The sequence below is a fragment of the Emericellopsis atlantica genome (assembly GCF_019669845.1).
Source record: "Emericellopsis atlantica unplaced genomic scaffold F5Z01scaffold_29, whole genome shotgun sequence".
Taxonomy (NCBI): Eukaryota; Fungi; Ascomycota; class Sordariomycetes; order Hypocreales; family Bionectriaceae; genus Emericellopsis; species Emericellopsis atlantica.
The window spans coordinates 187,234-201,049 of record NW_025764731.1 but is presented as its reverse complement, the minus strand read 5'-3'; the positions used below and the strand labels follow the sequence as shown (position 1 = coordinate 201,049).

The 13,816-nt window shown below is 57.6% G+C and overlaps 4 protein-coding genes across 4 annotated transcripts; 1 reads left to right on the top strand and 3 right to left on the bottom strand.

Annotated features, from left to right (window-relative positions):
* Position 1: 1 nt before the first annotated feature.
* Positions 2-2,198, bottom strand: F5Z01DRAFT_745096 (flavin monooxygenase-like protein; the record flags this gene model as incomplete). Its single annotated transcript, XM_046266926.1, has 7 exons — positions 1,854-2,198; positions 1,663-1,794; positions 1,580-1,608; positions 1,496-1,526; positions 1,156-1,435; positions 983-1,109; positions 2-931 (listed from the first exon to the last, which is right to left on the bottom strand). The coding sequence occupies exons 1-7, from the start codon at positions 1,885-1,887 to the stop codon at positions 2-4; spliced, it is 1,563 nt and encodes a 520-aa protein (XP_046115098.1). The 5' UTR covers positions 1,888-2,198.
* Positions 2,199-2,545: 347 nt separating this feature from the next.
* On the bottom strand, positions 2,546-7,112 carry F5Z01DRAFT_639573 (uncharacterized protein; the record flags this gene model as incomplete). Its single annotated transcript, XM_046262451.1, has 3 exons — positions 2,546-3,955; positions 4,008-5,479; positions 5,564-7,112. The coding sequence occupies 3 exons, from the start codon at positions 7,110-7,112 to the stop codon at positions 2,546-2,548; spliced, it is 4,431 nt and encodes a 1,476-aa protein (XP_046115097.1).
* Positions 7,113-7,630: 518 nt separating this feature from the next.
* On the top strand, positions 7,631-11,385 carry F5Z01DRAFT_739398 (uncharacterized protein; the record flags this gene model as incomplete). Its single annotated transcript, XM_046266831.1, has 4 exons — positions 7,631-8,356; positions 8,419-9,116; positions 9,183-10,081; positions 10,136-11,385. Exons 1-4 carry the CDS (start codon positions 7,868-7,870, stop codon positions 11,383-11,385), a joined length of 3,336 nt encoding a protein of 1,111 aa, XP_046115096.1. The 5' UTR covers positions 7,631-7,867.
* A 1,049-nt stretch (positions 11,386-12,434) lies between these two features.
* F5Z01DRAFT_298273 (uncharacterized protein) lies at positions 12,435-13,773 on the bottom strand. The gene is made up of 2 exons (XM_046258859.1): positions 12,972-13,773; positions 12,435-12,910 (listed from the first exon to the last, which is right to left on the bottom strand). Exons 1-2 carry the CDS (start codon positions 13,368-13,370, stop codon positions 12,527-12,529), a joined length of 783 nt encoding a protein of 260 aa, XP_046115095.1. The 5' UTR covers positions 13,371-13,773; the 3' UTR covers positions 12,435-12,526.
* Between the last annotated feature and the right edge of the window lie 43 nt (positions 13,774-13,816).

Below are 13,816 nucleotides of genomic sequence, written 5' to 3'. Positions count from 1 at the left end.
TTCACCATTGGTTCGCCTCCTGATTCAGTCTCTCCAGCTCCGCCCGCGCACCAGTCCAGGGTTTTCGTTTCCCTTGGTCAAAGAGCCTCCACATGACGCTCGTCAGCACGCCATCCATGAGCATCCTCCACAAGTCCCTCTCCTGCCACCAGAAAAGCCACCCTCTGAGGCCCCAGCCCAGTCGTTCGAACACGCCCAGTCCAGCCGTCGCGTCCGCCCATAGCAGCCACTCCCTCTGTGGCACAGACGCAGGAACGGGCGACCCTCGTTGCGCCAGTGCCACCATCCTCTCCTCCTGCCTGGCTACCCAGTTCTGCATGGCTTCGCGCGTCGGAAGATCCGAGTTGCCCTTCCAGATTTGCGCGACCGACATGCTGGCCAGATCAGCTAGTAGAAACGCCCCTGTTGGGAACCACGCGCAGCCCATGAACGCGAGGGACTCTGGCTTTTCGAGGGAGAAGACGTTCTGATATAACCGTGGCAGCGGACGACCTTTGGACCCGGGGGCGGCCGTCCAGTGTGGATTTTGGCTCGCACTCGGATCGTATCGAGGATCCAGGATCCCAAAGTCATTCTGGTAACCCGTGCAGCAGATGATCGCATCGACCTCTATGACTTCGCCATCTTCAAGCTCGACCTGTCGGGGTCCCACGACTTGTCTCACGCCAGGCACAGAGGCTACCGCTCCTGATTTGAAGTGGTCGATGAGCGTGTCGGACACGACAGGCGTAGCCACCATCATGGATGGGGCAGGTTCGAGCCCCCATTCTGGTTTCGGGACACCAAAGGAGTTTGTCATGACTTCCTTTGCCTTCTTATTGAGAGACTTTTCCACAAGAGAAGGACTGAAACGCTCGATGAAATCCTGAGTGTTGATGCGTCGCTGAGTGACGAGCCTATTGACCGGCTGGCCGTTGATAAGGCGTGGCATCTAGTATTGGTGTTAGCGAGGCGCTGCAGTCTCAGGAAACATTCGACATACTATGAGAGCGCCGCGATGATGCGCTATACAGATGGACGAGGCGTGCGGCACCAGAGCATGGGCAATGTCACCACTGGTGTTGCCCAGTCCCAGCAGTAGCACCCTTTTTCCTGCGTAGTCGTGCGGTCTTGTTGGTGTCAGCTTGGCAGCACGAGCTGGGGAGGGAAATCTACCGTTTGAAAGCCTTGGAGTGTATGAACTCAGCCGTAAGAAGCCTCGAATTTTCGACGTGAGGCATGCTGGGCCGAACATGCGGGCCGGTAGCCATGACAATCCTGTCAAAGTGCCTGGCGTCCTCGCCATGCACATCTATCCGCCACTGCTGCTTCTCGTCTACAAAGACGATCCTCTCGACAGTCGCATTGAGACGGAGATGGGGACGGAGATGGAAGTGGTCGACGTATGCTTCGAGATACTCCTCAACCATGGAAGCGGAGGGAAAAGGTGGTGTTCCTGGAGATCCAACGTCAGCGCTCTGCTTTGGCTGTTTAGTGAATAGGCAAGTAGAACAACCTTTTGGAAACGGGAAGTCTGTGTAGCAGCCCTGTGCAATTTTGTCAGAAGGAGATCTACTCAAAGCACATGTCCAGCTCGTACCCTGTCTATCGAGACATTCACCTGGGTATCTTCTTACGTTAGCCCGGCGCATTGTCTAGTTTATAGCTGAAAGAACAACTCACCCTTTAACACGCTCAACGTGTCCCTATCCTCAGTATAATGCCATAGTCCACCGACATAGCCACTGTTCTCAAAGCCAGTCACGTCGAAATCCTCCTCCAACAGATTCTTGACCGCCACAATACCCATTGCCCCTGTTTCTCGGTAGTTAGCGAACGTTTCCAGCCTTTTCGAGATTGGCGACGACACTCACCCAGCCCAATCACAGCTACCGTGTTCCCTGTCATGACAACGGCAGATACTGGCGAGAAGTCTCATGACACGAGAAGAAAGCAGAGAGCGACAAGAAACGGTAAGCTGAGATGGCACGACAAGCTCACCGAGAAAGGCGGTGCGACACATCTGGGACCAGGGGGTGGTCAGTCGGTCGGCAGTTAACTGGGCCCCTGACACCGAACCTCAGGCCCGCATTCGTATGAGTTCAAGGACATTTAACGCGCATTTAACGGACGCCAAGTGAATGTAACGTGTCCACGATATGCAATGGCCCGGTTTTGCCAGTAGCCTTCGTCAACCAGGAGTCTTGGGCCCAGCCTCACGAGACGCGCAATGCTGCCTTTGTACGGAGTAGCGCACATCGAATCCAATGCATCCGCGTGTCCGAAAAAGGCAATTTTTGGCTGCCGCCGTCATGCGCGACATGCTCGCAACTTACAAGGGGCCGGTCCCCCCATCGCGGAATCCATCCGCTGCACAGGGACTTGGACAGACAGACAGAAAGACAGTCGATTATACAGCTACCTGCTCATTTGAATGGTAGCCACCTAGCATAGCGAGCTACGGATAACAATACCTCCCGTTACGTCGACGTGATCCTCTCATTAGCAAAACACATCCATAGTGACCAGTAATTATACCTTGCAAAGACTCATCCAGCCCAAAAGCCTACACCTCCTCAATCACCGGACCGCGAGCGGGCACGTCCTCCATGTCCTCCTCGAAATCACTAGACGCCGCATCGTCCACCGTCGCCTTCCCTGGCCCCTTGGATCCTCCCTCCGTAGGAAGCTCATCGTCCTCGATCGGGTCCTGGGACAGCATGGCGCTCGACTTCTTCACCGACGACGACCCACCCTTGCGCTTGCCGTACGTCTTCTTGACTTTCTTGCTGGGCGTCTTCTTCTCATCCGCCAGCACTTCTTCCACATCAAACCCGTCCTGCGCCTGCGCCATTTGCGCCTCCGCCAGAGCCGCCGCAGCACCGTCTTCTTCGGTCGGCTGCGCCAGTTCCGCGTCGAGATCCTGCAGGGCAGGGTCAATCTGGAGCTCCTCCTTGCCCGCAGGTCCTTCGCCCTCCGCGTCCGAGTCCCACACCTTATCGGCACTCTTGTACTCGTGGGAGACTCTGGGCCTTCTGCCCCTAGCCTTGGCACCTCCTTCAGCGTACGGTGTCGTGTGCGTCTGCAGGAGCTTGCTTTCCACCTCATCATCTCCCTCCTCCTCGATGAACTCGGGCAGCGCATGGTTCGCTTCGTGGTAGTCGAGTAGCCACTGCGCAATGTCGCGGGGGTTGTCCTTCTCCTTGCCGAGGTCGGGCACCGTCTTCTTCAGGCGGTGCCACAGCAGGACCTGGGCGCGACGATGCCACTGCAGGCGCCAAGGGCGGTCGACCAGTTTGGACCAGGGGATCTTCAGGTCACTGGAAGCGCCGCTTTGCTGGATGGCCCTGATCATCTGCAGACGCGGTTCCTCACCCATCTCCTGCAGCTGGCGACGGGCCAGCTCGAGCTGGAATGACCCTGGGGGCGCATCCTCAGCAAGAGATGGAAAATGCTCATCCTCGCCCAGGTAGATGTGGAAAGACTTCCACTTGGTGATGCACTGGAGCCGACTGCGGGTGTTGTCCATGGCGGCGCTGATTTCCTGCCAATCAATCGAGTCTTCTGGCGCATTTGTGTACTCGCGCCCAGGCGTCAGACGACGCGCAGCGTAGATGGTGTTCAGCGCCTCGAGGTAGACTCGGAGCAGTCTGATCTCTTCCGCTTCGCTCCAGACGTCCTTCTTCTGGTTGTCACCGCAGACAATGTAGTTCCTGAAGCGATCACGCAGATCTTCCGGGTGGCGGTTGAGAAGCGCGGCAATGTGTGACCACGCTTTCCCGTGCTTCTCGATGAGGCCGCGAAGCTCGTCATCCTGCGCCTCATCCCAGGCGCCACGCGCGACAAAGTTGTGAAAGTTCTTGCGGCACGTGTTGATGACCTTTTGCCGATGACGATCTGGGCATCTTTCGAACAGTCGGTTCCAGAGCTCCGCGTGCATTTCGCCAGCCTGCGCGCCGCCGCGGGAGTGCATCATCTATCCTGTCAGTTACGGATACAAGACAAGGAACGGAACAAACAAAACGTACCGCAATGACTTCGTCGTCAGTCTTGCCATGCTCCTCGGCAAATGCTTTCCACTCCTTGCGAAGGAGGTCAATCTCCTCCTTGGAGAATCGCCCCTGCGTCTTCCCCTCCATGCGATTACGTTTCGGCTTCTGTTGTCTCCTATCAAAGTCGCCGTCTTCGTCGTCGCCGTAGGATGCGACCTCGGCCTTAGGTTTTTCCTGCTTCTTCTTGGCAGGTTTGGCTCGCTTTCGCGGCTTTGGCTCGGCCGCGGACGGCGACGGCATTTCTTGCGCAAATTGCTGCGGCTCATCGTAGAACGTCGGCTTCGCCTTCTTACGCGTCGACGCGCGCTTTCTTGGTTCGGCATCGGCGTCAGCCATTTCCGTATCACCGCCCTCAGCTTGCCCGTTGTCGTGTTCAGTGAGTGCCTCGCGGGCGAGCTCCTCAACATTGGTCGACGCGGGGGGCTGGCCAGATTGGCTGTGACGACGGACGTGCGCGACACTGGGAGAGCCCTGGGGGTCAGCAGCGTCCACATCTTCGTCTACGGCCTCCTCGACGCGCGCGGGTCCGGACGCGCTGTCGCGGTGCAGGAACTCGCCGTCGTCTGCAGCTTGGGGCTCGCGGGACCTGCGCTTCTTGGACTTTTTGCCATCGGCGTCGACCGAATTGCGCTTTCGCTTCGTCTGCGGCACTGTGACAACCTCTGTCATCTCCGCCTCCACCGCAACAGGGCCATCGTCCACCTCGACGGGTTCGCGCTTCGCGTGGCGATGGGCGGATTCCTCCTCAGGCTCTTCCACGTCAGGCTCATCGGCTCGGTGCTTACTCTTGCTTCCCTTCTTCTTCTTCTTGTCCTTCTTTGACTTCTTGGAGATGGACGGTGGCTCCTCGGCCGACATGAGCGCGGGGGGCGCCGGGTTGTTGCGCGCAAAGGACGCCGCGTTCGCCTGGGACGAGTAGGGCGCTTCGACCGCGTTGCTGTCAAACACTTCGAGGGTGCCAAAGTCGTCCATGCTCATGTCGACACCCTCGACATTGTCGTCATCGTCCAAGCCGCCGCCCATGGCGCGCCCGTTTGTGTCGTGGAGGTCATTGCGACGGCTGCTGCTGTTGTTGTTGTCGTCGTAGCCACCGGCGCCGCTGCTGGTGCGGTTTGCGTCATTCGGGTGCTGCTGCGCGTCGGTCGCGTCTGGGGCGTCCGGGGCGTCCTGCTGGGGTTTCTCCCCCTCCTGCGCGCGATCCTTGCTCTGTGATCCAAAACTGGACCAATTCAGGCCAAGGCTAGCCCATCTGCTTCCACTCGACATTGGATCCGCGTTTTTTCTGATGGATGTTGATGTCAATGGGCGGATGAGCAGTGGCGCGGTGAGGGAAGAGGTGTAGGGTGAGGAGATTGCAAATTGTGTTTGTGTGGGTCGAGGAAAGGTGGGGACTCTTTGGCCGGATTGGTCAGGTGGCCTGGTGCCTGAAATTTGAGGCACATGCGTGGCTGCGTGCTTGATTCTAAGGTACACATGATAACACTAGGAAACTATAAGTGATTGTACAGCGTTCTAGTTCTTCTTCTCATCACCGTCGTCGTCGTCGTCTTCGTGCATGTTCAGATTCACAGTGAACCCGTTCGACCCCTTCTTGATCTCGTACTCTCCGCCCAGCACCAGGTCCTTTGCAACCAGCTCTCTCGTGCGGCCCAAGCTCTCAATGTCGGCGATGCGCTGCATCGTGTCCTCCAGGAGCTTGTCGAACCCTTCCTGGGCACAGATCTCCTGGAACGCGCGGTGCATCGGCACGCTGCTCGCGCGCACGTCGGCTTGGCTGGTGATGGTGACGAGGTTGAGGCTGTCGAGCTCGCGGATGAAATCGCAGCGCGTCATGATCTGCTGGGCAATGTGGAACGGGTACGTCGGGAGCGTGTGGCCACGCTCGTCGTCGTACGTCTCCATGTCTTCCTCCTTGTCAACGAGCGCTTTGGCGAGGGTCATGGCCGCCGACGCCCACTTTTGCTGATCCATCACGTCGTCGTCCATCTCCATGCCGAGGATCCAGCATTGGTTGAGGAACCATCGCTTCTCAATCTCCTTGATCTTCTCGCACGTGCCAATCATATCTCTGCTCTTGGCGACGCGGTTCAGGAAGCTGAGGCGGCCGCCCACGCGTCTGTAGATGTCCTCCAAGGTCTCCTCGGACACATCCTGCTTGAGGTACTTCTTCCTGTACTTGGCGAGGGCGGTCATGGCATCTCTCTTGGGCAGATCCGTGACGCTCATGACTTCCATTCTCGTGGCCAGTTGCTTGAGCCGCTCGTACACCCAGTAGTCATCCGAGTTGAACACCATGGTGACGAGGTTCGCCGCCGCCCATTGCTCGGCGCGCTGCTGGAGGAGCTCGATCAGGTCGCGGCCCTCCTCGACATTGCGCAGCAGGTGCATCTGGTTGACAATGACAATCAGGGGCTTCTTGCGGTGGGCGCGCATCTTCAGGGCCACCTTTTCGAGCTTGTTGAGCGCTCGCTCAATGTCCAAGATGGCAGTCGACTCGCGAGGTCCCCGCTCGCTAAAGTAGCCACCAATGTAATCTTCGTGGAATTCGTAGTCCAGCGCCTTGCCCAAGCGCAGCCGGAACACCTCCAGGTCGGGGTGTGCCTCGAACATGGCCACGGCGTCGCCGTCAATCCGGCGCATAGCCTCGATCAACATACTGCTCTTGCCGGACCCCTTCTCGCCCACGAGCAGGAAATAGTGGCCAGCCACTTCGCCAGAGACAATCTTGTTCACCTGGTCCTGCTCGGGTCGAACCACCCAGTGGTCATCGTTGCTGCCGGGCGCGTGCGGGACATCTTTACCAATGGCGGCCAATTCCAGCACAGGATCCCCAGGCTCAAAGGCACGCGTCATCTTGGCCACGACGAGCAGCTTGTAGCTCTTGTGGTAGATGTATGCGGCGAGGGCGAAGCCAGAGGCGAGCACAAAGATGGACGCGAACGTCGTCGCGGCCGACTCGCCCATTTTGCTGAGCAGTGTTTTCTCCTTAGGTCCCTGGTTGACATCTTGTTTACCTGACGATGTGTTGTTGTTGTTGTCTTGAAGGTTAACTGTTAGCACTCGCGCCCATGACCGCCACATCCCGTTGGATCCGCATGTGGGCAGATTCTCACTCACCACTTCGCCTCGCGCCATACGTCGCGAAGCGTGCTCGCAGCAAGGGCTGCCGGGATGCATTCAAGGTCTCACGCAGTGTGATTCTCGGCATCAGGGCCAGGCGCGTCAATCGCGCCCCTCCGCGCGTGAGCATCATTGCAAAAAGAGCGACTGCGTCCGTCAAGGACACGGAAAGTGAATGAGGCCGATGGGCGAGATGACGGAGGGCGAAGCGAGCCCGCTTTCCCCTGGGTTAGGGCGATCTGGAACTGGGACTCCTCCAAGACGCTGGGTCCACGACAGCCTCCAACAAATTAACGGTGCAGGCAGGGATGTCTGGGGCCTGGCTAGGGTTCCATGTGGGAACGCTCGACCACGTAAATAACCGGGTCCGCGGCGCAGTTATCACACTGACACACCAATGCCATCAGCAAGTCGGTTCGAATGTTGTTGAAATAAGATGGCAATGCTCTTCATGGTCACTCGCGAGTTCAAACTGAGGTGAAGGCGATCAGAAGGCTGCGTTGTTTCCACTGTCCGGCACACTGGCACTACTACCACAGGATGATCTCCCGGGTAACTTGTATGCGCGCTCACTTTGCCTTCAACTACGAGACTTTTCTTCTGCATCTAAGAAATCAATATTCTGAGCCCTCATAGCCGTCACTGATCACATCTTCATCATATGGCTCAAACTGCAAGTCCTCTCTATGTGAACGACCACCCTGCCCGAGTCCAGCATGCCCCCGACGCCCGGCGAGCTCGAGGACTGGTGGCTCAACCAAGGCCGCCTCGCGCTTCAAGAACTGCTCAACTGTTCGACACTGAGCCTCACGAGCCGTGAAGTCGGCTACGCTCAAGCTGTGCAGCGAAGACTGCGCGCCTTTGACGGCAATGCTGTGCTACATGATCAGCTGCGAGCAGACTGGGAAGCGGCACACGCAACCAACGAGATCCGCCACGATGTGAATCCGCGCAAGAAACTGCGAGATGCCTGCCACCTTGTCTTCCGCCGAACAGACGATGGAGGCATTGACTATGATTGCGCCCTGGAGGGATTGGGCTGGCTTGACAAGGCTGAGAGTCACCGCCAGCGCCTTCTCGCATCAACAAGGGAAGCCATGGCCATAGAGTCAACTGTTGGTGAAATTCGCGAGAGGATAATTTCAGAACTCCAGATTACTACTTCTAAACGCTATACCCAGTTCTACCTTGGATTTCGCGCCTCCGTGAGCACTCGTCCTCCTTCTTTGGGCTTCTCCGTCAACCCAAGCCTTGCTGACATGACCAGGTGCTTATGCAAAACCTCGAGCAGAGTGCGCAAGGCTGTGTCGATCTCATAAAAACAATGGCACTCCTCAACTCACTGTTCCCTTCAGTTACACAACTGGAGGATGGTGTTGACGTTGCGCCCTCGCCCTGTTCCGCTGGCCTTTGCGAGAGCATCCGCTTCACCATCTTTCGCTACATCCTCTCCCCCGATGCATTTTCCGCCAACAAGCTTAAAGATATCCGGATCAAGCTCGTCAGCTGGTGCGGCATGCCTGACTACGAACACGCCCGACAGAATCTTGTCCGATATGTGGAAGAAACCAAGAAACTGGAAGATGCGTGCTTCGAGGCCCTCGACGCTATAGAGAAGCGCACAAAGACATTGTCTGGATCTATTCGCACCACGTCAGATGGCACGTCCTTGGTATCCATTCACTGTCCACACGACTCCGTGGACAGTGCCAATCAGTCCTTCATGGTCTCACCGGCCCCTCCAGTGCCCAATGCCCTCCTCTTGGGGTTTTCTGGACGCGAGTTCCTCGCTGCAGAGACCGACCCCTGGGCCTTTGGCGTTGGCAAGGGCAAGCGGGAGTCCTGTCGACCGCTGTCACAGTGTGGCTTCGACGAGCACCCTCTAGCCCGCGAGCTGGACTTGACATCCGCCGAGAAAGCGGCCCTCGGCCTCTTGATCCCCAGAGCAGCGCCCTGTCAGAACACGTAGGACAGTTTCGACAGCGACGACGAGGGAAGCTTCACGGTCAGCAACACGACTACACCACCCAGAAGCCCCAAGAAAACCCCCTTTCTTTCCAACAACCCTTCAGCAGCAGCATCGATACCCCCCATCCCTCCCATTCCCGAGTCATTCCTGGAGCAGGGCAAAGTCTGGCAGAGACTCGCGCGCCGTATACGCTCCAGGACGGACATGCGAAGTGCAAGCGCCAGTGCCCAGCGCCAGCCCGTGCTCAAATCGCAGATATCCGACCCTGCCTACATCTCGAAGCGACGCACGCCTAGCCACGACAGTACGCCAAGTACACCCACGAACCCCTCGCCATCGTACCGAACATCGACACTATCGCAGCAGTCCGAGCAGCGCAATGTACGCTATGGCCTCGCGCAGCCGCGCATCTCGCCCTTGGAGTATACACGCATGTGGTTGTTGGAAAAGGTCAACGCTGCCAACGAGAACAGACCTTGCCAACTGCCCGCACCTGAGAAGGTTTGGCGCTGGACGGCTGGGTGGGAGAAGTTTCTCGTCCTTCCTGTTATCCCTTCATCTATCAACCGGATCCCCAGTATCCTCGGCCCATCCAAACGACAGAGATCTAGCGACCCTCCTAAGGACAAGGTACCTGCTCAACTGTCGGATCCAAGCTGTCCGCGCCTGTCCTTGAATCTGGGCGCGCTTACCTCCCTTTTCCCGTCCACGAATAATCTGATGGCTGTAGGGGAGTCACGCACTCCTGCTACGTCTCACTCGGCAGATATACCGTCATCTTCAGAAATCGATGCTGCACCACCGAGAACAACGTCCAGTGACGGGTTTCCCCGTAACCAGATTCGTAACTCGGCTGTCATGGCCAGCAAAGGTCATCGCAAATCCATGTCAACCGGTAGCATTCTCACTGGATCTGCCGAAGAGACTCTCCATCTGCCTTCCATTTTGTCTGGGGCCATCGGTAGCGTCAACCCCTTCGTCAGAGGGGCAGATTTTGATGCTGATACTGCATCAGACCCAGGCGATGCGTCGTCTATGTACTCTCAAGACAGCCAGGAGACAGTCATCCCGCCAAAAGACATCGCCTACAGCAAGTCAAGTCCCGAGAAACTAGAAGAAGGCACTGAAAATCACACCATGGCCTACAGTCCCGGTTCGCTACAGGCGGAGGACGCTGCCATGGATACACCTATGACCGGCTTCCCACTTGCTGCCAGCCGCGAAACCCTCACACGCAACGTACTGGACGGCGCCGATGACTTCTTGAATCCAGAAAGCGCTCACAAAACTCAGCTGACAGCGGCATACTCTGCGCGGTCCATGATTGCTGAGTTGCAGCCGGCACCTCTACGACTCCCGTCCAGGTCGGACAAAAAGCCAACCTCAAGAGCAAACACCCCCGAGTCTACAACACCAGTTCTTTGTCCCTCTACGTCCAGCATCCGTTCTGTGGAATCTACTTCAGACACCACTGTCGAGAGCACGGCGGCCAACGAGCCGTCAGGCTTCACGCCGACCAAGGTTACCGAGCGCAGCCGCGAACCCCAGCACTCACCCACGATCCCAGACTACGAGCCACGCTTCAAAATCTGTAGATCTACGCCCAGCGAGGAACGCCCCGCGACCCCAGACTCTTGCCATGCGCCACGTAATAGCTGCGACCGAAGCTCTTTCCTGCTTGAGCGCACCAAAGGCCGCGACGCCATGACGATCCTCCCTCGATCGGACGCGCAGTACTTTGCCGACACGCGAGCGCCGAGTACCCAGCACCCGACGCCTGGCCGTCCTAAACACGTCCCCATCATGACTGCCTACTCAACCCTGCCGTCAAACATGACAACGCGCGAGCGCCTATCTCAGGCTGCTCCGCATAACCCTCCTACTCCCCCTCGTGAGCCGCGCACACCATCGTACACCTTTGGCAACCTCTTTCGTCGACGCAACCGCCCCAAGACACCGACCACCCCTTCGACGCACTACAAGCCGTTCGAGGACGTCCCAGAGGGTGGCTCCCTGCGCCGTCGTAATTGCACCTTCTCCCAGAGCAGCGTGCACCCTGGCCATCGCGAGTCACTCTACGATGTCCGTCGTGCCCTGGATGAGAACCCCGTGCCACCACTGCCACCAACGTCAACGTACAAGGGGAAGAAGCCCGAGGGCCTCAAATTGGACACGGGGAGGAAACGACTTCGCAAGCCGCAGAGCATGGAGTTGTTGAACAAGATGAGCAACGGGGGGTTGAGGGTAGCATTTCGACGCGGTTGAAGATAGCGGGTGGGCGGCGGTGAGGTGACATGTTCGATTTGCATCTATTGTACTGTCTGGTCCGTACGGTGTACGCTTTGTATAGTGAACATACCTACAAGTCCAAGCCACACTTTGACCGAGCGGCGAAACGGTGAGAGATCCATTGCTCGGCATGAGGCGAGGAACAGTGGGCTGGGCATGGTACCGTACATAGCGTGAGTGACACTCACAAACACGGATAGGCGACGAAGCGCGAGAACTGGCCCGCAATTGCGGGTCAAATATGCGTAGCATGAGGTGAGCTAGTCCCAAAAATCACACTTAAATGTTAATAAAAATAGTCAGAGAAACATGTCGGACGTCAGCCTGAAGAAGAACTCCCCGATGCCTGGAACGCCAAGGGCACGGTAGCGCCCAATTGCTCCAGGCGTTGGGTAGGGTAGCGTGACCCCAGCTGATGGCGAGGCGGTCTTGACCGCATCTTTCCCGTGTAGATCGAGACCGCTGGTGTGGTGTGGGGGAGGTGGAGGTGGAGGCATCTTCAAGTGACTCTGGGTGAGATGCTGAGGGCGCTGCAGAAAACGAAACCTGCTCGACAGAACTCTTGTCCAGAGGACTATAATTCTGTGGCACCCTTCGTGGCGCGGAATCGTCAGTCAGCCGCAGTCACCCAGCGCGTGGGAAGATGATCACTTGACCAGCTGACGGCCAGGTTGGTAAGCTGGAAGAATGATGGCGGTTTCTTCCATGTCTTGGGCAACCGTGGTAGTCGCGTCTTTCCCTGCTCGATTGCCAATGGTGGTGGCCCGAGCCGATGGGATCATTGCGCATGGGCGGTGCGGTGCAGTCATGCAGTATGGTTGTAGGACGGCTGGTAGGAAACGCCGAATGTCACAAACATTGATGCGCGCGGATGCCGATTCAGGCTGCCTCGGGCTCATCGCCGGCGGTGTTGGATGTATGCCAAGATACTGAGGGCTGAAGGGGTCAAGGGGTCCTGAAATAGAAGAGTTGTTCGTATTGCAAGAGTAGTAGGCTGGACTCTGGACTCTGGAGCCCTCATGGACAAGTGCACTTGAAGAGAACATCCTGCCTACCCGGAGCCAGTCCCTTCACGAAACACGTGAGGCCGAGCGCCTTCCACCGGGCAGTTGATTCATCAACCGGCAACTAACAGGTAGTAATACCTGGGTACAGAGTACTTGTAACTGCCATGACTGTCGGGGCGAGGAGGAGATCTCTGATCTTTGCGGTTCCAGTCGGCAGCACGGTGATTGGCCTGTGGCTTGCCGGTGCGCAGCGCTGATCTTCCGCTCCCAGGACGACACATGTCCAAGGACTGCGACTGCCAATTCATCGACGTTGGGGATCTCTCCAACCTTGACTGAACTGTGCTGGGCTGAACTGGCCCAGGCCAACATATACGCACCCCTTGGACTACCGGGTCGAAAGAGGAAACAAGTCCTGGCGGTGAAAAACACTGGATCGCCAACAGGATCCGTTGGGCCTTGAACTGCTCACAAGCAACAAGTTGCAACAAGGCCTGGAATGGTCAACTCCCAGCATGGATCAAGCCTGTGGAGAACCAGCGCGCCAAGACTGACTAGACTGACGTTAGCTAAGGAGCCCTCTGGACCGTCGGTCGAGATGGAGGCATGGTGCTGTACTGTCGTGAACGAACATGCTCCACGACGGGAGTCCTCAAAATGCATCAGCAGACAGACAGTCCCTCCCCAGGAACCCAACGGCTGTTGCCGAGCAGAAGCAATGAGCAGCAAATCGTCACGCCGACGGCCCGTGCCATCCACCAACAAACAAACAACCACCTCGCGAGGGAACGGACGGCCACGGAACGGTCCTGCAAAACGGTGGTGGCAGCACACCAGTAACACCACCCTCTTCTCACTTACGTTACGATGCCGCCCTTGCTGATGTGCAGGCAGCCAGCCATCAATAACAGTGGAGTTCCGACGCATCTCATGGGGATCTGCTCGCCCGTCCATGCTGCCGACGACAATGGAGCCCTCAAGACCCCGTCTCAGCCAGTGGCCATGTCGGAATCTCCATCGCACGCAAGCAGTTAAGACATCCCCACCCCCCTGCCCTGCCCCTCCATCCGTTCGTTTGTTCGTTCAACCATCCTACTGTACCATCCGTCCATCCATCCATCCACCCTTCCATCCATCGAACTCGGACGACCACCACCTCGCAACTTCTTCCACCGTCCCATACCGCCACTCCAGCCCGACCTGACGACGCACGACCGCCACTGCAACGACAACGACAACGACAACGACAACGACGTCCTGCCCCTACCGTGCAAATGGCTGTCTCTGCGCTTCAGCACCGCCCGTCGCCTTGAATTTTCTGCTCGAACAAACCATGGATCAATTGTCGGCGTCTGCCGTTGGTGCGACTACCTGGGACGACCGAATATCCCCAGACATGC

Bases quoted from the DNA above. Each gene is read 5' to 3' on its own strand.
- F5Z01DRAFT_298273 (XM_046258859.1), bottom strand. From the start codon at position 13,370: ATGGACGGGCGAGCAGATCCCCATGAGATGCGTCGGAACTCCACTGTT. The intron at 12,911-12,971 runs GTCAGTCTTGGC...TGACCATTCCAG, and splicing joins CCTTAGCTAACGTCAGTCTA to GCCTTGTTGCAACTTGTTGC.